This window comes from Gadus morhua, chromosome 1 (genome assembly GCF_902167405.1).
Source record: "Gadus morhua chromosome 1, gadMor3.0, whole genome shotgun sequence".
Classification (NCBI taxonomy): domain Eukaryota; kingdom Metazoa; phylum Chordata; class Actinopteri; order Gadiformes; family Gadidae; genus Gadus; species Gadus morhua.
Genome location: NC_044048.1, coordinates 27,426,429 through 27,450,421, shown reverse-complemented (window position 1 = coordinate 27,450,421; position 23,993 = coordinate 27,426,429). Strand labels below are relative to the sequence as shown.

Genomic DNA, 23,993 nt, shown 5'->3' with positions numbered 1-23,993 from the left:
GTATGACAATTACAAAGTTAATTTAAGTTTAAATAAACTATAAAGCGGCACATTTTGCGATGAAAACAATATCCCGAGTTTGAGATCTCAATCAATTCAATTCAATTCAATTCAATTCAATTGTATTTGTATAGCCCTTAATCACCATTACAGTCTCAAAGGGCTTAACAGGCCAAATATTTGTGACACCCCCCTTTACCCATGCCCCCACACAGGCAAGAAAAAACTCCCTTGAATCAGCCAGGGAGTTTTTTCTTGCCCGTGTGGGGGGATCATGGGATATTGCCCAATATCCAGAGATAGCGAACCAATCGTATTGCGCCATCTTAGGAGGTTCCCGTGTAGCATATACTTAATGAATATACTGAACAACTCAACAAAAGAGTTGTGAGTTTAACGGAGACATATTATGGTGTTTTCCCAACAAGTAAGCATAGTATTTGAGTTCCAGAAAACATGTTTTTGAAGCTGTTTGCTGGAAAAAAAATCTTGACTGCTTCGGCGGCAGTCTGGCAGCTCCGGCGGGGGGAACTCGGCGGCAGTCCGGCAGAGAAAGGGATTGTACTCCCGGAGCTGAGCTGCCGCCGAGTTCTCCCTGCCGGAGCTCGTCCAGTGGTCCACAAAATCTTAGCTATGCTCTCATTGGAGGGGAGTGGGGAAGTGGGAGGTAATATTCAACTGTGCCACCTTCCTACGTAGGAGGGTGCGCCGAAACTGACTCCCTCGTCAGTTTCGGCAGGGTAGGCAGGGTACTTTCAGAAATGCATGTCACTCAGACTTTTTTCAAAGTTTGTATCCGTGTGGGAGCACCAGAGACCAAAAACAACACCCCAAATCCCAGGAAAAGTGTTGTTCTCATAATATGTCCCCTTTAATCTTGAAAATAAGTCCAAAAAACTAACTTAAATATGGATGCGCACATTAACACACAGACCAGTTGTGCCTGTCCATATCATTGATGTCTGTTTACTTGTTACAGACAATGTAATTTATGTACGTCATACTTAATGATTGGACCTCATGATACGCCTGCCTCTGACTGGCCCATGGGACCAACAACACCGAGCCATCAACAACAACTTCCAAGGCAGTGTTCTCCTACCCCAGTGGTGGTCTCCAACAACCACTGGTTGTCTCCTACCAATGGTAGTCTCCTACCACTGGTGGTCTCCTACCAACGGTAGTCTCCAACCCCAATGGGGGTCTCCCACCACTGACTGTCTCCTACTCCAGTGGTGGTCTCCAACCCAAGTAGGGGTCCCCAACTACTGGTGGTCTCCTACCCCAGTGGTGGTTTCCAACCACTGGTGGTCTCCCAGCCCAGTGGTGGTCTCCTACCCCAGTGGTGGTTTCAAACCACTGGTGGTCTCCCAGCCCAGTGGTGGTCTCCCACCCCAGTGGTGGTCTCAAACCACTGGTGTTCTCCCATGCCCCTGGTGGTCTCAGCCCCTGGTGGTCCAACCCTGGAACAAACCTCCCTTCTGGCCTCAATCCGCTTACCTGTACCTCATGGTGGTGGTGTAGGACACACACTCGCGCAAAGACACGTGGTTCATCTTGAGGAAGTCCTCCAGGTTCTTGAGCTGCGCGGCAGCGCGCACCTCCCTCAGCCGCTGGAGCTCGGCCAACTGGCTGCTGCGCTGCTGCCGCTCCTCCTGCTCCAGGGCCTGCTCCGACAGGAAGCAGCTCAGCCCGCTGCGCACGCTCTCGCTCATGGACGACAGCGACAGCATTCGGTTGCCGCCGGCACCGCCGGCGCTGCTGACGCTGCTGCTTCGCCGTATCGCCGTACCGCTGACGCTGTCCCGCGCCCCCGGGGGTCCGCCACCGCCGCCGGGCTTGGCCATCTGGGAGTTTTCCACAGGGGTGACGCTCATTTGACGGCTGAGGCGGCGGCTGTGGCCGCCCCCCCGCATGTCCACGCTCCTGGCGGTCGCAAACATGCCGGCGTGGCCTTAAGTGCGCAGATGGGTCAGAGTGGGTGATGGTGGGAGTCCCACCACCTGCGGTGGAGCTGGTGGTGCTAGTGGTAGAGATGGCGGTGGAGGTTGTTTTGAAGGGGGATGGTGATGATGGCTCTGGTGATGATGGCAATCGCAAAGAGTCTCCACACGACCCCCCGTGCTGGACGACTTGATCGTGTGAACGGCGGTCAGACAGACAGACAGGGAGGCCGTGAGCTGTGGAAGGACGCGCCGAAACCGAGTGCGAGTGCTGGTCGGTTGTGAGCGAGAAGACTGGCGGTCGGTGGTGTCAGCGAGGAGAGGAGAGGGGACTGTGGGCCAGACCAGAGGCTTTAAATAACACCTGTTCCTCTGCTGATCTGGGGGGGGGAAGCTGGTGGGTAACCATGGCCAACTTTACGCATCAGGGGCTGTAGTGTAACCAGAGCTGGATGGCCTCTGTCCTCCGTCCCCCCTGGCTTCACAAAGCCCTTAACCCAGGAACGCCATGCTTCTCTGGGGAGAGTGATGTGGTCGTTTGGTCCTAATGGGTGACTCTCCGGGTATGTGAAGTGGAGCGTGTGGGGACGTTTATGGGTGATAAAAGTGTCTGTTAGATGCATGCGATTGGACTTGGTGTTCTCGTCGAGGTTTGAGTTGCATGCTTCGGGTCTATCTCGGGGTTCGGTTGGTGGGTATGTGCGTGACCTTCCTCCAGAGGCTGATTTCTGTACAGACAACAACAGGTACCTGCTCATGCATACAAGTTACCTATTTTGGATCTGTGTCTATATTGAATACTAAGTAGTTCAATATGTGGTTCCCATAAAATGTTAATGCTATTCAATATTTGCAACAGTCGCTTCACCACTACTCACTAAGAATGTAAGAATACAAGAGAAGGTTGTACTTGAGGCGACATCTTAAATGTGATCTACATGTAACACAGATTCCACATATGGACATTTCCTATCTGTACAGCCAAAGCCTTGCCAAATCAAAGGATTTTAAAAGAAACAGATAAGAAATCCGATAATCAAACCAAAAAAGCGATCTAATCTTTGACTAAAACAAATGCCTTATTCCTGAACTGAATGTCTCTTTATTAAGGCTTCCATTATCTAACTATACATATATAATTATTCAATGCCAACATGAAAGCTCTAAGCAATATCACATGCACCATTAGTTATGGCACTTCATTTAAAATTCAGAAACACAAGCTCTCATCCTTCCACTCCAAGAGCCGTCCAAACCCTGAATTCGTACACATGCGGTTCATCCTTTTAAACAGCTAGCTACCATGTTCTCCTTCCTCCTTCACCAAAGCCTGATCTTTTCTTTCCCCTACATTCCTTAACTGCCTGGTACCACCTAAAAGAGAGAGAAAGAGAGACAGAGAGTGTACAGCCAAACTATTTAATATTTCACCAGTCTCCATCCCCGCTGTCTCGTTGCTGGAGATGACACACATACTCCACTGTTTCCCCGGTGAGAGAAAAGGGATTCAAGAGGAGAGAAAGGTGAGGATAACAAAACAAACCGAGAACCGCCGTTTTATGTGCCGGAGTACCTCGGCAAGACTCTCGGCCCCGCACCAGACCCTGGTGACAACACTATACGTTACACTGCTCCTGAGGATGACCACCAGTGGTTGTGCATGCAAGGTCGCCCCCCCCCCCCCCCCCCCCACCTCCCTGCATGCCCCGCTTGCTTGGGCGCCACCGCGTTCCACCGTCTACTCACCCGGCTGTTTGGCGTGCGGCTGATGTACGGGTTCTGGACCACGCTGCTCATGGTGGACGCGGTGCCCAACGGGCCCAAGGTAACGACAGGAACCAAAGTCTAGCTTGACCCGTTCTCGGGCCCAGGGTGGACCACTGAGAAAACTCCAGGACCAGTGATGACAACCACCCTGGACCACTGAGAAGACTCCAGGACCACTGACTACCACCCTGGACCCCCGAGATTACTCCTGGACCCGTGAGAAAAATCCAAAACCACCAAAGAGGTCCAACTATTGACAGATGTCTCCTACTTTGTGACAAAGCGAAGACTTCTCTCTACATCACCTCTAGCCACCTCACCTTGTCTACATCCTCTTCCACTTCTGCAGAATCCCGGACTAGTGCTAGGAATCCCAGACCACAGAGGAAGTGTTGTTGTCGACGGCGGTCTCCTCCTACTCTATGACAAGGCCTGTACTGGAAGTCTGCTCGACGTCACCCCCACCCTCCAGCCTCGATGATGACAGCCCTGCTTCTGCTCAGCACTGCCAGTGCGGCAGCAGCAAAGCCCAGTGTATAATCCCACAAGTAAATTATTTAGCTTCACGTTGGCACACTAAAAGCTTCTGATTGTCTGAAACAGCAGAAAGAATGCTAAAAGCTCTTCGTTCTACTACTTGTCCGGCCCGGTGCATGTGTGTGTTTGTGTGTGTGTGTGTGTCTGTGTGTGTCTGTGTGTGTCTGTGTGTCTGTGTGAGTGAGTGTGTGTCTGTGTGTGTAAAACACAAATATTCTTGCTCTGCATACGACAACAACAAGATCAAAATGGAAACATTCAGAAATATTTCATGTTTTCGTTCACTAGTAGTGAAGTAATTCGATTTCTTTTTTCAAGTCCAACGGTGAGGTCCCAGGAAAATATAAACGATGTTTACCGAAAAGCTTAATTTCACTATTTTCATAGGGAAAATGTACATTCCATTATATCCACAGGGGACTCAATCCTTTCCCATGCGAGCTGTGTAATGCTAGCTTTCACTCTTCAATGCAACGAAGGCATCACATGTGCACTTTCTACCAGGTCATGGTCCAAAACAACACCATTGCATAATGCTCAACAATTCAGCCTCCCAAAATGTCCTCTTCAAAACAGTCTCATCTATAATTCAGGGAAGAACATTCTCCAGCCACATCTAGATAGAATAACAGCCACCACTAGTTAAACACAACTAGTATGACAAATCCAGCTCCACAAAACTAGTTCTAGACCAAATCTGTGGAATATGACTGACCGCGGTACCCCAGGTCAAGGACCACACAGATCTATGACCTCAGGTGAAGTGGAGGGCATGGGTATTAGATCTGTTTGCAGAGAGGAAATATTCCAAGAGGATGTGGTTACCTGTAAAACTGCAGTTGTTTTCTGGGACTGCCATAGCATGCACTGGAGAGAGAAGGAAGAGAGACTCAAGTAAGACATGGATCTTACCTTCAGTTGCTTAGATGGAAAGGAAGTATGAAAACACCAGGGAAATTAAATGACAATACAGTGAAGCCTTTTACTTATGATAAAGTTAGTAACTATTAGTAAAAAAAAAAATGGGTAGTAAGTTACGATACCTGCTTAGGAGAGAAAGCTATTACCCAATAGCAAATAGGAAATCTGAATGGAAAATGTTCATATGTTCAAAAGATTGTACCCGACCATTTTGTCATGCAACCACAACATTAATGTTTACCGTCTATGTACATAACAAATGAAAATAATCCCAAATCTATCTATCGACTATCATGTGCCCCAACACATTTTATTTCTCAATTGAATGTACTGGCATGTATTTCCTGTGTTGTTTTGTAGGTCACATTCTGGCCGATGGAGGACAACACTGTTACAGGATTGTCTGCCATATTTTGGGGTGTGGTCTCTACCTGTAGATGCCTGGAGACGCATGCTGTTTGCTGGAGAAACGGGCCGGGGACTCCATGTTGGATTCAGGATACATGAGACCTGGGGGCAAAGATGTCTGCTGTTAATGTCTCTCTTTCTGTCTCTCACTCACTTTCTCGTTGTCTCTCTCTGTCTCTGTCTCTATCCATCTCTCTATTTCTTTCCTTCGCTTGCTCTGAATCTCACTATGAATCCTTCTTTCGCCGTCTTCTCTTTCCATCTCTCTCCATCTCTGTCTCCCCGTCTCAGTCTGTCTTTGCTCTTTCTCTGTGGTCTAGCGTTCACTATCTCTGTAATATCTCTTTCTTTTGCCATCTTCTCCATTTCTCTCTGTGTCTTCCCTGTTCTCTCTCTTTCTTCTTGGTCCTACTCACACTCTCAAAGAAAGGGCCGATACATATTTAATAGACAGAACAAAGAACAGAGACCAGAGAAATGTTCCCCTTAAAACTCTTGGTTATAATGGTAGGACAAGGCTACTGTCATGACAACAGACTTAATGTCACTTTAAACTTTAAAATGTCAGTCCACACCTTTTCTTTTGAAGTCCAGAAGCAAGCTAGCCAGAAAGGTCAAGCTTACCACGCTAGCTCGCATATATCACCATTTCACACATGGCAAGCAAAGGTAAATAGCCTACTCATCTCTGAACACATCAATACACTTGTCGTCTGCTAAGAAATTATTTGCAACTAACTTTCTCTTTTTAAATAGCAGATTACTTACAACATAACCTAATTTCCTATAATGCAGATGTGTATGACTATGTTTATCCTATTGTTGGATTTAAAACTTGCTCTTTAAAGCTGTATTGTTTACATACATACATACACACACACACACACACACACACAGACACACAGACACACACACACACACACACACACACACACACACACACACACACACACACACACACACACACACACACACACACACACACACATACATACTCTTAGAAGGGAAGATGTATTAAATATTAAAGGCATATCTTAGAGGAATATTAAAGTCTAGATGAAAGGAATTCCTGGCCATGCTCACAAATTGTAAAAGGAGATATAAAGTGCCCACATTTTAGTTTATTAGTATGAAGCTCCAGCAGAGGGGGCCATTTCCACACAACAGACTAGTATAGCTGCTGGACACTTTACAACATGGTTTACATTTCTGTACATTTCTGTTACTTATAACCGATAGGCCTGTGAATTGGCTACAAGGGCTCAGTCGAAGAAATTCGGTCTTGAATTTATTGACAAATTTCTGGTCACGGGGAAGTTTGCTGATGCTGTTATGACCAGGTCCAAAAGTCAGACCCAGCCTGCTGACTTTTGACTTTGCCAAGAGTGGTTTAAACCGATCAGGACACCAATTTAAAGTTCTGGGTATTTGCCCACGTCCTTAAACATAAGGCATCACCAAAGAAACATTGAGTCCTTAACCATCCTAAAAGCTAAGGGACACTAGAAAAATTTCATCAGACCATGAAATCAGTGTTACGCAAACACTGCAATTACTCACACAAGGATTGGGATGACAGTGTTCTTGCTTTGTTCGTGCCTGCAAAGTTGTATAGGAGTCATTAGGTTTTAGTCCCGCGAACCTTGTATTTGGATATAATGTTAGGGGTCCTTTAAAAGTCCTTAAAAGAGCATCTGGTCATTCCAGAGGGGAGAGTCAAAAGTATTCCTGAGTATGTTGCCAAGCTCAAAGCTATTTGGTTAGAGATGCCCTGACCTGCCCTTGTTTATTAAGTCGTTTTGAGAATAGTTAATATATCTTGTTGAAGTTAGAAACCTGCAGTGAATATGTGAGAACCTATTGGCTTGTTAAGCACTATTATAATAGATGTAACACATCAACAACATGGCTCAAGTTCAAGAGAATGACAGGAGGCAGGGTGAAATACAATACAGCCCCTCTACCATCAGCTTATCGAGGGGCAAAGAGCTCATCTTCATACAAAGAGTTCTATATCAATCGACTGCATGTTCATGATATCAGAACGAGCTGTTGTGGGCTATGGAGAGGGCAAGAATCAACGATAAAAAAATCTATGACAAATAAGCTTTGCTTCAATGGATACATTTCAATATAGGTGTGTTAGTTAAGACAGAACCAACAGAACATTTTCCAACCTTTGTCTTAGCTGCATGGAAACCTTCTCCTTTCAGCCTATCAGGTCCAATAAACAGCTTACAGCCACCTTTCATTTTCCCAATAAATATAAATAACTTTAAAGGGACAATTTTAAAGTCTTCTAATAGTAAGGCTGTAAACTGTCAAACAATCAATGCTAGTCATGGTGATGACATGGTTATAAAGAAGTCAACAGGAAGCATGTGTGCATCAAGGGTGGTTTTTGAATTAGGCCTGTAATCATTAACCGCCCTAGAACTGATAAACAAATTAGTTTGGTTTTTCTATTTCAATGAGGGAAATTGTATTGCAAAGACATCTATTGTGTTGACAAAACACAATTGCTGTAGCTGTAAGCCAGACACAATCCTGCAGCATTTTCTTTGAGCGAGCGAGAGAGAGAGACAGAGAGAAAGGGACGTTCAAGGTAAAATCCCTTGGCTCCTATTACCTCTCATCCTCAAAGTCATCCTCCCCACCACAGACAGGGAAGGAGAGATGTGGTTGAAAGAAAGAAAGCAAGAAAGAATGAAACCTCAATTATGTTTTGGCTATAAGAACAAACAGTTTGTTTCCCATTGCAGCTTTAGAAACGAGGTTGCCCTGGCCTAGTCAATCAAAAAGTCACACTTTTCTTAGTCATACATCACCTTATCGATGCAATGCAGCTTCATATAGTTGCAGGTCCACGATGCAACATATTTACTGACTCATTATGTGTAGGCACTCTATGTTGTGTATGTATGTCGTATTGTATGTGTATGTAGCGTTGAATGATGTGTGCATGAAAGTATTTTGTGTGGGAGGGTAAGAAGCTGATGAAGACCTAGGGGCCCTCTTGCTTCCCCCTGACAGAACACCAACACTGTATACTTCTACTCACGGATTCCGGAAGCTTCTTAACATCACAACCTCCTCCTCATCCTTTACAAACTGTGTGGGACCAAATCAATTGGTCAGGGAACGGACTGTTCGCCCGGAGGGAGGAGACAGTATCAGTGGTTATGGAGGGAATGACACGGGATATATTTAGCCACAGATCTTTGAATACATCTGCTTGGAGCGGCCTGTAAAACGCCTTGGAGATAAGATGTTAGTGATAAAGAAAACGAAAGACATCGAGATATGAGCCGTTATCTCTCTCTGTAGTGTTGAAGTTCCAGTGGGGTAAAACTTTAAGAGATAGAGAGGAATATTTAAAGTCTAATTTAGTTCACTGTTTCAGCTTGAATTTGAGCACTTACAGATTTGAAAGAATGGGTTTTGGCTGAGAGTTCTAGGAAGGAGTTTGGGTGTGGGTCGTGTGTCGTGTGTCATCCTCATGGTTATGACGCACGGCAATCTTGCCATACTTTTTTTTATTACTGTCGTTGTGTATGAGAGATCTAATGAGCGATGGTGTATGTTTAATGTGCCACACACATTACATTAAACTATAAATGTCCGGTAAGCCTGACCCATCGTGGAGGGGAACATCAAAATCAATACTGCGGAGACGGAGCTTCCATATCTACACACATCGTGGCGTTGTAGCCTACTATAAGTGTCGGATGGCTAACTCTCTCGGAAGCCACCATCAGCATCCACACAAAAACAAGGCTGCGATGTCCCTACGTTGTGACATCGGAGAATAAAATAGAAACCCACTTCCGTAGCAGAGTGGAATGTTAATGAACCTGTTGGCAGAGACTGGAAAAAACATAAGTCTTTACTCCTGTTTCTTATTTCAGTATAAAAAATAGGTGAAGGATTTCACACCACGTGACCGCCTGAGAGCTAGTGTGTTAGCCAACAAGTAGCCTAATCTCTTGACTGCAAATGAAAAAAACACTCTCAAACAATGTTTTGAAGGAAATAAATTAAACAAAGTTGCTAGAAAACGTTATCTCCACAATCATTTCGACTGGGCATTTATTCGATGACACTATAATCTTCGACGACCCCCGATGATGTCCGAGTTTAGCTTCTACTAGCTGCACGTGTGCTGCTGAAACAGCAGATTCGTCAAATTGCTAAACAAGGAAACAACTTTCAACTTTTCATGAAGTTATTAAAAAAATATATTTATATAATAAACCCATGATAAATCTTCAGATAAAAGCGCTTGAAGAAGTTGAAACGTCACCAAGTCACTATAAGGTTTGTTTCACATTTTCAAAAATCGAAAGCAAAATGACAAGCCTCCAAAGATACAAGTAGCGCTCTCGAGTTAAGAAAAAAAGCTAAAAGCTACATTATTATTTCTCCCCATCGCTACCTCAGCCCACCGCTAACTCAGCCAACCGCATCCTCAGCCTACCGTTACCTCAGCCCAGCGCTACCTCAGCCCACCGCTACCTCAGTCTACCGCTACCTCAGCCCACCGTTACCTCAGCCTACCGTTACCGTCCTCAGCCCAAGGCTACCTCGGCCCACCGTTACCTCAGCCCACCGTCTCCTCAGCCCACCGCTACCTCAGCCCACCGCTACCTGCAGCCACGCTACCTCAGCCCACCGCTATCAGCCCACCGTTACCTCAACCCGTCCGCTACCTCAGTCTACCTGCAGCATCCGAAGTCAGCCCTTCTCTACCTCAGTCCATCGCTTCCTCAGCCCACCGCTACCTGCAGCGTCCTACCTCAGCCCATCGCTACCTCAGCCCATGGCTACCTGCAGCATACCTCTTCCCTGTTCACTTATCTGTGCGCTGAGACAAACAGACGATTAAATACGATACTTTTGTTCAAGACAGAGACGATGACCAAATTGAAAACACCCACCTATATCCTCTGGTCGAAGGATGCGCTGGTCGGCTCTTGGGTCAAAACAGTGGAACCGGCTGAGCGATTGGAGTTGCCCGATCTCTTCTGAGTGACAGTTGGATGAAATAAATGTTGAAGGCTCGAGGAGGAGATGGGTAGAGGGGGAGATGGGGGAGATGAGGAGTTGTCCGCTGAATGACGCCTCTGGCTGCTTGACGCTATAGATCGGGTGAGCGGAGGAGCATAGCGTTCAGTGAGTAGGCCTATTATATTTGGAATGTATGTGTGTGGCGTGAGGGGGTGGTTGTGATAGTAGGCTATAATAGAAAGAGCATAGAAGCATTCAAGCATAGAGAGCATATGCACAGATGCAATGAAGGAGAGCAGAATGAGTGAGCGTGAATGTGAGTCAATGGAGAAGAAAGTGCTCGCTCTTTGCTTCAGGCAAGTTGTAGGCACGTGGAAATGCTTATAATGCAGCGACATTTGACCTGAACAGTGCGCGCACGCACGCAAGCAAGAACACACACACACACACACACACACACACACACACACACACACACACACACACACACACACACACACACACACACACACACACACACACACACACACACACACACACACCTGTGCGCGTGCGTGTGTGTGCGCGCACACACACACACACACACACACACACACACACACACACACACACACACACACACACACACACACACACACACACACACACACACACACACACACACACACTTATTCATGTTTAGTCGTCCCATTTTAATTGCTGGTGAAACAGTCTACCACTTAGCCTATAGGCCTATACCTGTCACACAGATAAGAATCTTTGAATGTTAAATGGATAACAAGTCAGTTCTTTGTCTTTTCAAAGAAATGTGAACTGACTAACTCAAAAGATCATATAGTGTAATGACTTACTTTCTAACCTGACTCACACTGCAAATATAGACATAAAACTCAACAACACACACCTAAAAAAAACCTCTGTCATCAACGTCCAAACCCCACTGGGCCAGTCCTCATTTGAGCTCGGAGGCTGAAAGTTAAAGTAAGTTCAGTGAGTTTTTTTGGTTTCCACAACCCCAGGATAACTGCCACCTAGCATTTCTCAAAGGCATGACCATTGCCGACAGAAATGGGCAATGCCTTTTTGAAGGACACTTTATAAATCTATTTGTTCTTTTTGTTTTAGCAAGGGTCCAGTTTCTGTTGGGGTGTCGGATAACATGTTTACTGGGACTTTGCCCCAAAGGAAAGTGAAATGTACATTTGTACTTTATAGACAGCGGGCCTACCTAACGACATGAACTGCTAACGTAAACAGTGTTAAATATGTGCAAACCTATCATGAATATTCATATCTAGTCAATAACCTTACCTCATTGAGTTCATGTGTGGATCTATGCAAAGACCGACAATGAGATTGCCACTGTCCAAGGTGCTGATTCACTTACAGCTATCACAAAAAACTGTTTTGATTAAGATGCTTGTCAGAATATTAATAGTATGTCTACTTTATTTTGCTAACGTTAATATATGCTAATATACAACGCTTGGTCATGAGTGTTTTGCCGTTAGTTTACTTCCTAACCCAAAGGAACTAGATGAGATGCCTACAGAGTTTATTACAAATTATGGTCAAGGGAAAGGCATTAAGATATAGCCTACAGTGCTTTTCTAGTACAAGGTACATTAGCCCAAATTGGTGCACCATGCGGCAATTTATGTTTGCATTGAACACATAGACTGAATTGAATAATTTGAGCAGTAGTTAGGCGACTCCGCTTCAATGTTGCGCATTGGACGAATGGCCACAAGAGAGCAGTATTTAACAGCTATAAATATTCCATCGCATGGGGGACAAATTGTGCCGCGGAAAGAAGTAAGGAATGTTTAAAATAACTTAAAGACTTTAATAAACGATTATTAAATCTACTCATTAATGGAGCACTTAATGATGGTTAAATAAGTCAATTCAGAATGGCATTTTAAACACTATTTCAAAAGAAAACTAAACTAATCCCATCTACAAAGACAAGCCTTTTATTGTATGCTCACACACCAACTCTGCCATTGCAAAATAGCTTTCTGCATTATAAGAGAAATTTAATTTATCCCCTGCTAGTAAATACAGGCCTACCAGGTCGCTCAAATTAACACAAATCAGATCGATCTAAAACACCAGCCAATCCGGTCGCTTGAATACCTTAGCCAATCTGAATGCTCGAAAAATAAACTGGCAATCCCATCGCTCGAAAATCCCTGCCAATCAGATTGCTCGAAAATCCCAGGCAACCAGATCGCTCAAAAAACCCACGCATTCCCATTGCTCGAAAACCCCAGCCTACCAGATCTCCACAAAAACTCTAGCCAACCCGGTAGCTCAAAAACCCTAGCCTATCAAATCGCTCGGAAAAAAAACAGGCAATCCCATCACTCGAAAAGTCTAGCCAATCATTCGATTGAGTCGTTAGCCAATCAGAGCTGTTCCCTAGACGGCTCCTGATAATTCTTTGGCCACAGGCCACGAAAGACCATGTCTGTTCAGGATAGGAAACAAACCAGCCAAATCAGTATTTGACCATGTTACATACATTAACAGAAATCTTCTGAGCAACGGTGTCAGTTAGTGTATGCCGGTAACACATATTGTAAAGCACCAACATCATATGAGTTTGAATAGAGCTTAAATTCACAGTATTAATACACTTGGACAGAATGAAAGTGCATTTTGTTTCAGGAGTGGAATCACTATTTCAATAGCTAAACAACAGATTAAACAGAGGTTTAGTTTGGTTCCTGTCAGCCTACTTACCTCTCGTCTAAAAACCCACCAAGCAATGTTGGAAGCTACCCAAATTACAAAATTGGGCCGTTTGTGTCTGCTAGCATTAAAACATCCACCCCTCTCCTAATCACACATTCCCTTTCTTTCGGGTGACTTATTTATTTTAAATTGAGAACCGAATGAGCTTATGGCGCATTGGCTGCTAACGAGGGGATGCTTATTAAACCTGCTTGTAAACCGGGTACCTGGGTACGAGCGGGGATTAGGTGAAGAGGGATACCCTGACAATGCTGGTTCTGTTTGAGCTGAGCTGAACGAAACACACTGCTCCACACTTCCTCTGAAATATGCAGACTTTCTCTTCCCCAACGAGGTGTCTTTGTTTCCCACAATGCAAAGAAAAAGCTTGTCAATTCAGAACCAAGAGGAACAAAAGCTTGGATCAGTACTTTGTGTATTTAACTTCAACTTCTGTAACAAAACAATCCTGAATGCTCCTTCTATGAAAGGGAAAATTATGATAAATTCAGACCTCTTGTTTTGTATCAACTAACCATATGCTTCTCTGTGTGTCCATCTGTCTGTGTATCTGTCTACATTTATGTCTGTCTGCCTGCCTCATCTCATGTGTGTTTCGGTTTGATGCAGTCCAGTGTTTTGGGGGTAAACCTCTTAAATTGATCTAGAAGTGGATCAAACTGCAGGTCTGATCGACTTGGTTGACTTCTAGCTCGGAATTGCTTGCATAATCAAAAATAGAATTGCTTGCATAATCAAAAATAGATAATTAGACATATAGCTTCATAAACCTTTTTAAACATTGTCGTGTGTAATGGATGAGTGGGTTGTAAAATTATGGAAAAGCAAACGCTCTTCTGAACTGAGCCTTGTTAGGGATTAACAGTTCATCCTCAAGTGTCTCTTCTGACTTGTGAATTTCTAATGAAGTGTAAAGGATCCCCCAATACAAACAGTGAGATGTAACTAGGATGTCTTTGGTTTCACATTATGATGAAGAATCGTTCACATCTAAAACTATAAGCCATACCTAACCTTCAAGAGCACAGTTTAAAGAGGTAGATGGGATGAAATTGTTTTAGTGAATTCTGATGTATGTTAAATGTCACATTTCTTGCAGATGTAATATATACAATGAGACATATCTCATTAAAACCTGATTAAATCAAGAGTTAAGTACGCTGTGTAAGCGTTCAATCCTTTAATTATGCAGTACCGACTATGTTCCAATGGAGGGCAGCATTCCCTATACTGTAATTAAGACAACCAGAAACGTTGTAGGAATATCATTTTTCTGCATCATGACTATGACTATTGAGATAATCATTCTATCTTTCTGAGTTTTTTAGTAAATAAGCAAAATTCCTGCACAAATTTAGAGTACATATATTGCAAAAATATGTCTATCTCATTCTCAATATCAGACAGTGAGTAATATGTATTTCTATGATTAATTCATCTTACATGTGATTTTACGCCATCAACATTATTAATCAGAGGTAAGACTGGACATGTTAAGATAGCTTAAAATATCCACAGAGGCATTGCTCAATGAATACATGTAAATTAAAAACAACTAGGTTTACCTTTTAAAGTAATTTTATAATTTGTTTAAGTGGAAAAAACTGAATTGTTGTCCAATACATTTTAAGAAACCCGATTTATTCTAAATATAGGATAAACCATAGAAAAGTGGCCACGTGATGTGCCGTTATGCAACTCTGTCACCCCGTTATTTACTTCTCTGACCGCTTAAAAACTATCAGTCCAAGCCCTTACTAACCCGCCATTTTTCAACACAAAGTCACACAAAGTGACGCCCCTTGAAAACAACAGTTTAAACTGTGTGAGGGAATCCAACTCACCGAAAAGTGTCTGAGAAATGACAACTGACACAGTTCATTCTTCTGTAAATGTCATTTCTGAGTAGGTATCAGTATCTTGCTGAAGTATGCCTAAAGGTAGACTTCAGGCATAAGGGATCAAACCTAGAACCTTTGAACACCCAACCCACAACACTACACGCACATGTTGTAGAGACAGCCTGGACGGCTATGTACCTGAACGGAACACACAGAGAAGCATCCCTGATGTGAATGGACACGACGTCCTTCCCTAGCAGTTGTGGTTCTTGTTGGAACACGTTCAGCTCATTAACACCTTCTAGAGAACAAGCCCTCGGCTTGGCCTCTCCTAATAACGCTCTGAAGTTAGGAGAACTCAGACACGAGGAACCCAGAGGGGCCAGGCCCCCAACGCCATGTTGACACCTTTTGCCTAGTATGCTCAGTCGATCGTGGTCATCTTTATGAACACGGTCGAGGACGAGAGGAGGGGGACTCAATAACACGAACATAGACCTCCACTATGAATGTTTTATTGTCTATTCATATCGTTTTGTATTAGTTTCCTTTTATTCTGACAAGAAGATAAGTGTCTAAACAATATGCTCCTGAATAGTCAAGTAATTGTGTTTGTACAGCCGTTGATCACAGTTACAGTCTCAAAGGGCATCACAGGCCAACATCAGACCAACAGCCCCTAACTCTAAGCTCTCTTAGGGAAAAGGGACAACTCCCCGTTCCCCAAAGGGAAGGGACCTTGAGAAGGAAGTAGGAAGCTGATAGCCGGTGAATGCCAGGACATCCAGTCATGTTGGCAACAACAGATGATTTTCAGCACAATATGACTCACCATCGCAAGGCATGCATTTATACATTTCCTGATGCCTAAAGGATCAAATCCATCAAACACATTAGATTAACTGCTACACTGTTGCTAATTAATAATCAAATTGTCAAAAGATAGTGATGTAATGCATTTGACGTCTCATTTAAATGACCTGGTTTGGTTTTAATATTTTTGATATTGTGGGAAACATTTGTTTTTGAGAATCTAATATCTATATCGATAGCGACTATCAAATCATATACCGTTAATACCAAGTTAAATCCATGATTTTGCTCTGTGATGCAAGAACTGTTTACATCACAGTGTGCTAAGGTGAACTTGGCTTGTTTTTAACACTGTGATATAGTAGAGACGAAGTGATGGCAGCAGCTATGAGTTATTAAATAGACGCAGTGCTCGGAGTAGGTGAAGCTACAGTTTCAAACTTGGAGGGTTCAATCACCACCTGCACTGCAGTCGTTTCTGTGACCTATGCCCTGTACAGAAACACACAAATACCAATGGTACCCGTGGGCTTTCTGTGAACTTGGAATTGTTTGTTTATTGGCATTTCTTGGAACTTGGATTTCACTACAGTATTCCAGATTTATGAATTTATGAATCACGATCGTCAAGTTTCAACGTATGAGGCGATGTTGACTCAAACAGAATATCACTGTGGTCTTAAGAGCGCAGCTGTGCAATGATGACATCATCCTTCGCCCCAGCTGTATAGGCATGGCAACCAGACCAGCTGTTGGCTGTCCGAAATCGCCCTTTGCAAAGTTTGGCTGGTCACATATTTTGGGGCCGAAAGAGCCTTCCAGACACCTGTCCTTTTTTAAAGTAAAGAAAATAAAGTCTCTTCTTGCTCCCTTGTTTATTGTTTGATGAGATGTAGGGTCTGTTTTACAAACATTCCCCTGCTAAGCTAAGGCATTACATTTAAACTAAGGTGCAGCTTTGATTTAAAAGAGTTTAAGGTTAAAGGTAAGCAAGGTTAGTTAGGATGACAGCGGGAAAATTTGATCAAATAATTCCCTGTGTCAGTGAGCCCATATCGTATTGTCTATCTTTTAAACAATTGAGTATGACTTCTATGATCTTGAACATAGCAATGCAATTGCTATGTCCCCCCCCCCCCCCCTGCATCACGGCGAAGAGACACCAACTGTCAATGTTGTTGTCTGCGTCTGAGAGATGGTTAAGCTTCTCAGACAGTTACAGTGAAAGAACACGTCGTGCCCTGTATTTCATACAAAGAACATAGATCATTATAACGCTCAATGAGGGTACTAGCTTCAAAAGAAGTAGAACAAAACTGCCATGAGCTGTGACCATCAGGACATGTCCCAAAGGTAATGTAATTCACAGAATTCTGAGCACAAAACATGTCGAGCTGTCCAACATGGAGCTAAAACATCAGTCCTGCAGCAGTAGTCAGATTATCCTTACAGGATTTATTACCTTTTAGAATGTTACGTTTGCATGCAAATAACTGATCTCACTGACAAGTCAGCGAGATCCGCATCAAGCCCACATGGCCCAAATAACATTTGCGGAAAAATCACAACAGTATGTCAGCTACAGCGAAAGCAGCAATATTAACCCCTGCTCTTTATCTGCCAACCGTAGTGCCTTCAGTGGATGAACACCCGTAACGATATTAACAGCAAATTTACTTTTAACTACTACTTGCTAGTGCTTTTAGCACTTTTGATTCTCAAGTACATTTGAACCAATACATTTCATACTTTAATGGATTACGTGTATGAGTCAGAAAATCCTTCTCATTACGGAACCCTTTGGTCAGTTAGTGTACTGCAGCCTGCTCGTGCTCCAACATTGACAGCTCTGTTGGATGAGACAATGACAATCATAAACTGATGTTTGTAAAAATCATAAATTGTGCACTATAAACAGACAATGGGAGTGACGTGAGTTGCTATTATGCACACACAATTTGCCATTATTAATTTCTTAAAGAACAGACAATTTTGCCATTATCCTTTTTCAATCGAATGACAACCTATTCAGCCACTGGCCAAGCTATTTATGCATGTAAAAATAGTACACGTCTTTAATCAAGTGATCAAAGTTCTGAAGTTTTACCAGAGCCACCAATGAAGATTTCGGTATTTTGTCAAAAGTCAAAAGTATGACTTTCAGTACTTTTTAAACACCTTTGTATTTATACCACGTTACATGATAATATGTGAGCAGAATGTAGACAGGAGGTTTGGAATACACTTCCATAATGATGTGTCGGTGAGCAAAAAATAATTTGGTTAGGTAACATAATCCCTCCGCTTCCTTCATCTATTGTGATCGAGATATGAATCACAGCTTGCTTTTGTTTTGCTGAATTGATGAGCACCTTTGATGGTCTCTTCACACTCGGATAACAATGGTTACAAAGGAACCACAGTGCTCTTTATCATATCATGAACACTAAGATCTCCATTCACACTCAACACCTTGAACATGAATTATTTTAACTTTGGGCAGGTGCAGTTGGAGTAACTTTGTACAGTTGAACTTTGTACAGATGCATCTTGATTAGCAGTTCTTGTCGCTGGATTAAGGGGTCTGTGTCCTCACGTTATATTGTGACTGTACATGTGAGCATGTGTACAATGTTGTTGTGCACATGCTCTATGGTATCGGAGAGTGGAATGGATGTGAAAGAATGTGTCTTGGTTACGGTGCAGATATTGAATATCTGACAAGAACAATTTACATGATAACTCAAACATCAGTAATAGGTCATCAATTAAACAATGAATCAGAGACAGGAAAGTTTTATAGATGGTGCGACATTGCAAAACTGTGTGTCTGTGAGAGAGCGAGAGAGCAAAAGATAGAGAGAGAGAGAGAGAGAGAGAGAGAGAGAGAGAGAGAGAGAGAGAGAGAGAGAGAGAGAGAGAGAGAGAGAGAAAGAGAGAGAGAGAGAGAGAGAGAGAGAGAGAGAGAGAGAGAGAGAGAGAGAGAGAGAGAGAGAGAGAGAGAGAGAGAGAGAGAGAGAGAGAGAGAGAGAGAGAGAGCAGCTGCCCTGGATGAAGTTGGATGGACCAACACGCCCCCTCTTTTCTTTTCTCATTACACAACTCTTCTGGTTCTGGCACAACATCAATAGCTGGCTCACCATCCGGATCCCCCCCACCTCTGCCGACATACACACACACACACACACACACTCACGCACTCACACACACACACACACACACACACACACACACACACACACACACACACACACACACATCTGTCTAGGAGCAGTGAGATATCAGGGCACGACGGGACATGGGAAGGGGGGTGAAGGGGTAAGGGGGCAGTGCAGTTGGGGTTTGCGTTTGGGGGTTTGGAGGAGTGGGGAGGGGGGGGGGTACAGCAGGAATCTCAGCTGTTCTGCCCGTCAAGACCCTGGGAAAGTAGCCCTCCACCCCCGCCCCGATCTAACATATCTCCCCCCTCCTCCCACCCCCGTTCCTTGGCCTCCATACCTCCAGTGTACTGGGCTCTGCTCTCTGGTCTCAAACCCCGACGTACCACATCCATGTCTGGGCTTACTGGGGCATTCTCTGCATTCCCTAGTGGTGGTGGTGGTGGTGGTGGAAGTGGGGGTGACTGTGTGTGTTGGGTCGTCTGGGACAGAAGAACATGAGCAGGCGGGAGGGAGGGAGGGGGGGCCGGAGTGGGCGGGGGGGCCGGAGTGGGCGGGTGGGTTACCCAAGCAGGGAAGTTATAGTACCTCAAAGCGCTGTTTGGAAGCAGAGGAGATGAGAACTTTGGGGGGATGCTCGGGACTCAGTGGTGAGCCAGGTTTTCTTTTAAAAGTCCCGCTGACAGACTGGTATGGTGATGATGTCACGTTTAACTGGACCCAAGCTCATCTCCCTGCTCACGCACAGCCTAAAAATCCCCTGATTCACCCGAGTGGAGTTTTGTGGCTCTGTGGTTTACAACAAGGCCGCCAACGCGGTGTAGTAGTATCGGACTTCTAGGATGACACTTTTTATTCACAAAGGTCACACGTCCGAGATAATTGGGAAGAGAAAGAAAGACCAGCCATATACACACAGAAAAAAAGACGAGGAAAAAATGAGTTAGAAAATAATTGAGAAAGGCAAGACAAACAAACAACCGAAGAAATAACCAGCAAACGAAAAAACTATTAAATAGTGACCAAGGATCAACGTCATTCTTTATGTTATTAAAACTCAGCGCTGAACATCCTGTCTGGAGACGCGGCGCATGGTCGGTCGGACAAGGTTAGCTCCTCCAGACAGAAACAGTAATTAGCATATCCGCATCCCCGCTCTTCTTCTTCAGTTATATTTGTGCGTAGCGCAGCCCCCCTCGTGTCAATCCGTCCCCCTGTGTTGTGAAATCGAGTCGCCAAACCCTGATAATCCCGCTCTGTCTCCAACACCGGCTCTCCCGGTGCGCCGTCGGACGCGAGTCATTATACTGAGGCTTCCTGATCCTTCAAATTAAATCTACCTCCCAGGTCTGGAGGGTTCCTCGCCCCAGCTGGAGACACCGCAGGCTCCGTGATAGAACCAGGGAGCGAGGGTGGGGTCGCCCCGCCACTGATAGAAAGGCTTTTGTAATCCTGAGCTCCGCCGTACGCGGAAATCCCGCTGTAATTGCCTCCTCGTCCCGAAAGCGGGTCGGTTAGAGCTGTGATATTATTCACGGCGCACGCGGAAGCTCACAGGGACAATACAAAAGAAGAAGGAGAGGGGGTTTTGTGTCTCGGTGTGGATCTGCACAGAGCTGAATAGGTTTTTTGTGTAATTTTTTTAGTACAGGTGCTTTTGCGAAATCCGTCGGAGCAAAGCTATGGTGATGCTAATGCTAATGGTGCCGGAGGTGCTTCTGAATGAACCGCTGATGCTGACACGCTCACCTAGTAATACCGTGTTGGAGGGTAGGAGCCGGGGTACCCCACAAATGGATGGATGGATGAAAGGATGGTTTAGGAGTAGATAGATGGATTGAAGGAGAGAGGGAGTGATAGATGATCTACATGAAATCTGCTGTTCATGTGGATCATCTCCATTGGGAGGATCTCCATTGATTGTTTAATTCTAGCCATAAAATTGATGAGTGAATGCGAATGCATGGTCTTGGCTCAATGGAACGATGAACTTATGCACCATTTGATTCACGCCAAATATATAAATACAAAAGGAGTTTTGTTCTGTGTTATTGATGCTTCACAGAATACACATCAATACAACTTACAGAAAAAAACACCATGTTTGGATATTAAAATATTATAAGAAACATAATTATGGCGCTGTAAAGTGACAAATGTTTGTTTGCTAAAACAAACAAGCATATATAAAAATAGGCCTTAATCTGAAAATGTACTATGTAGCGGCTCGTTTCCTAGGGCCCATACAACTCCAAGAGGCACGCTGCCAAAGTTAATAAATAAACCAACAGTAGAGTTCCTAAGAGCGCTCCATTGTACCGTCTAATCCCCAACAGCCACAGCCCTAATGGCTCTTGGCTGAAGACCCACTGTGGAGGAAGCGTCCCAGGCCAGTCACGGCCGTTTTGCTCTGGTATCACGAAGCCACTGGTACGAACGGCAAGTCAAGACCGGCGTCAGTGCAATAGCCCTTCACCACAATTACACTCTCAAAGGGGGCTCTTCAACCTCAAACGCCCCAGGACAAAGAAATACCCAGAGGACAGAGAGGAGGCAGAGAGAACACGTTTGATGGGTGCCTCCTTCGATGGCTCTAGGATGGCAGTTGGTACCGGGTGGGCCCACATGACATAACAGAAAGAACCAATAACCTCAGCAGAACCCATGAGAGCAAACATAGGAACCAAACACAAGACCAAGGACGTGAACATCCTCAATCAAAACTGAAGCAGCAACAATGGCCCCCAGAAGATCTATCCACATGTCCAGAGTATCCCTCTCCCCTCATCCTCCGAAAATGACTAAAGACGTGGAACAAAAAGACAAAAACAATCAAATAATGTTCGACTGATCCACAGTCAAGGGAGACGGAGAGGAAGAAAGAGAGAGTGAGAGGGGGGGGGGGGGATGCAGGCATATATAATGAAGGAGCTTGTTGAAATTGAATTAGAAGATAGAGGCTTACAAAACACAGGGGGGGATTTTGGGAGATGTAGTCTGACTTGATTCCTTAGATCCCAAACAAAAGAGCTTCTTACAAGTGACTCTCCGGTAAGGGATTTCATCACGAGAATTTGACAACAGACTAATAAATGAAAAAGAGAAAAGAATAGAGGAAGAATAAACGTTCACGTTTGGGATCTTTTTTGTCTGAGGATGTTGTTTGAGACAATCCACGTTTTATAGAACATAAATCTGGCAGTTCCAATGGACATTTTTTTTATCAGTTTTAATTTTAAGTAGTTTGTTTTGATCTATATAAAACTCACTTTTTTTTTGCTTTTTGTCTAATCTGTATATTTATTAATGACTATCCTACAAGTGCTAAGGCTGAATATCATGAATCTCAAAATCTAAAACAATTGCCGGCATAACACAACAGTTATCTATCAATTGTTCACCATACTTTAAATGAACTAGCAAAATAGCACATAAACACATAAAATAGCCACACATAATTAGTCGATGTGGATTGACGAAAATATATTTAAACCAAACATGTTGAGCATGATCAACCAAAAGCTGGGAGTAAAAAATGAAGGTAAAAAGCATTTTGAATTACCTTTTCCCCCTGGTTCTCCCTCACATTAAGCTCTCAGACGAGCGACGCTTGACCCCGTTCTGATTGAAATTAGGCTAAGTTATCAGGGTCGCGACACAGGGAGCAAAGGCCTCTGTAGGACATTGCCAAACAACATCATTGTCAATATTGGTTATATGATGGGATGTATAGGGGGGGGGGTGGGGGTTCAAGGAGAAGCGGCTGCCTGGCTGGTGTGTGTGTGTGTGGGGGGGGGGGGGGGGGGGCATAGAATAGATTTTCCATTTGAGTGTGTCAGATCAGATTTTCGGGGAGCTGCCATGGCGCCAGGTATACGAATCATTAGTAACACTTTAGCGATGTAATGAAGCTTTTTATTTAGCCGCGGCAGCGCTAGCCTCATGAATACAAACAGCCCACATCTCCAGCTGTGCCCACTTGCCCTTCTGCCGACCAACAGGGGGGAGGGGGGAGGGTGGGGGGAACGGAGCGAGGGCAGTCAGGGAAAGAGGGAGATGGGTAGACGGGGGAGGAAAAGGGAAATAGTCTGTCCGAAAATGATTCTGGCTCCTCACTTTAAAGCTTGTTACAACATTGTTTCTCAGACACCATCAACCCCAATAAAGGCAGCTTTCCCAACCAAAATCATATAAGGCTATATGATATATTCTCCTACTTTATCACACACAAGATTATTGCAATCCATCAAAAAACAGCATTGATAAAGACAAATGTTGACAGCGAACTGAACTGAAATAAACTGATATGTAAATAACGGAATGGTTTAAAAAAGGTGAAATGTAACAGCCAAACAAACAGTGCACAAAGGAATGAACTGACCAAATTAAATCAACTTAACTTATTTGATATCGGAAATTAAACTACAAAACTAGATAAAATAAGCAAACAAAAAAAAGCATTATTGAACTATCTGTAGAAGTATTGTATGAAAGAAAATAGAGTACTGCTGTAGAATAATTGTAGAACTTGTACATAAAATAAAAGTCTGTGGTCTTTCAAATCACTCAATACAAAATACACCCTCAACCATCAGCAAATGCATCGTCTTCAAATCCTTCTGCGTCGACATCCTCGCCAGAGAATTTCTGCAGAGCTCCTGGTTGAGGGTTTGAAGCCCTCCTCAGTCTGTGTTAAACATGGCCTCTAACAGAACCTCTAGTAGGCCCCTGGGCTCCTCTTCCATCCAGTCTTTAGTGTGGAATGAAGTGGAGCAGTGCAGCCTCCACAGAGGGGTGCTGAGGAGGGCGTACTCAGAGCATAATGGGGCTTCACTCTT

General features: G+C 44.1%; 1 protein-coding gene across 3 annotated transcripts in view; it reads right to left on the bottom strand.

Moving 5' to 3' along the window:
* The window catches only part of LOC115541819 (voltage-gated potassium channel subunit beta-2), a 34,674-nt gene extending 30,471 nt beyond the window's left edge, over window positions 1–4,203 (bottom strand). Inside the window, exons 1-2 of one of the 3 annotated variants that reach the window (XM_030353722.1) lie at window positions 3,679–4,203; window positions 1,501–1,800 (exon numbers count right to left, since the gene is read on the bottom strand). In XM_030353722.1, coding sequence (XP_030209582.1) covers window positions 1,501–1,800; window positions 3,679–3,740 — 362 coding nt within the window. In that variant the 5' untranslated portion in view covers window positions 3,741–4,203. Of the gene's footprint in view, window positions 1–1,500; window positions 2,731–3,678 lie in introns of those variants that run through there. The other 2 variants (XM_030353688.1, XM_030353696.1) reach the window with 2 other exon arrangements.
* Window positions 4,204–23,993: the final 19,790 nt, after the last annotated feature.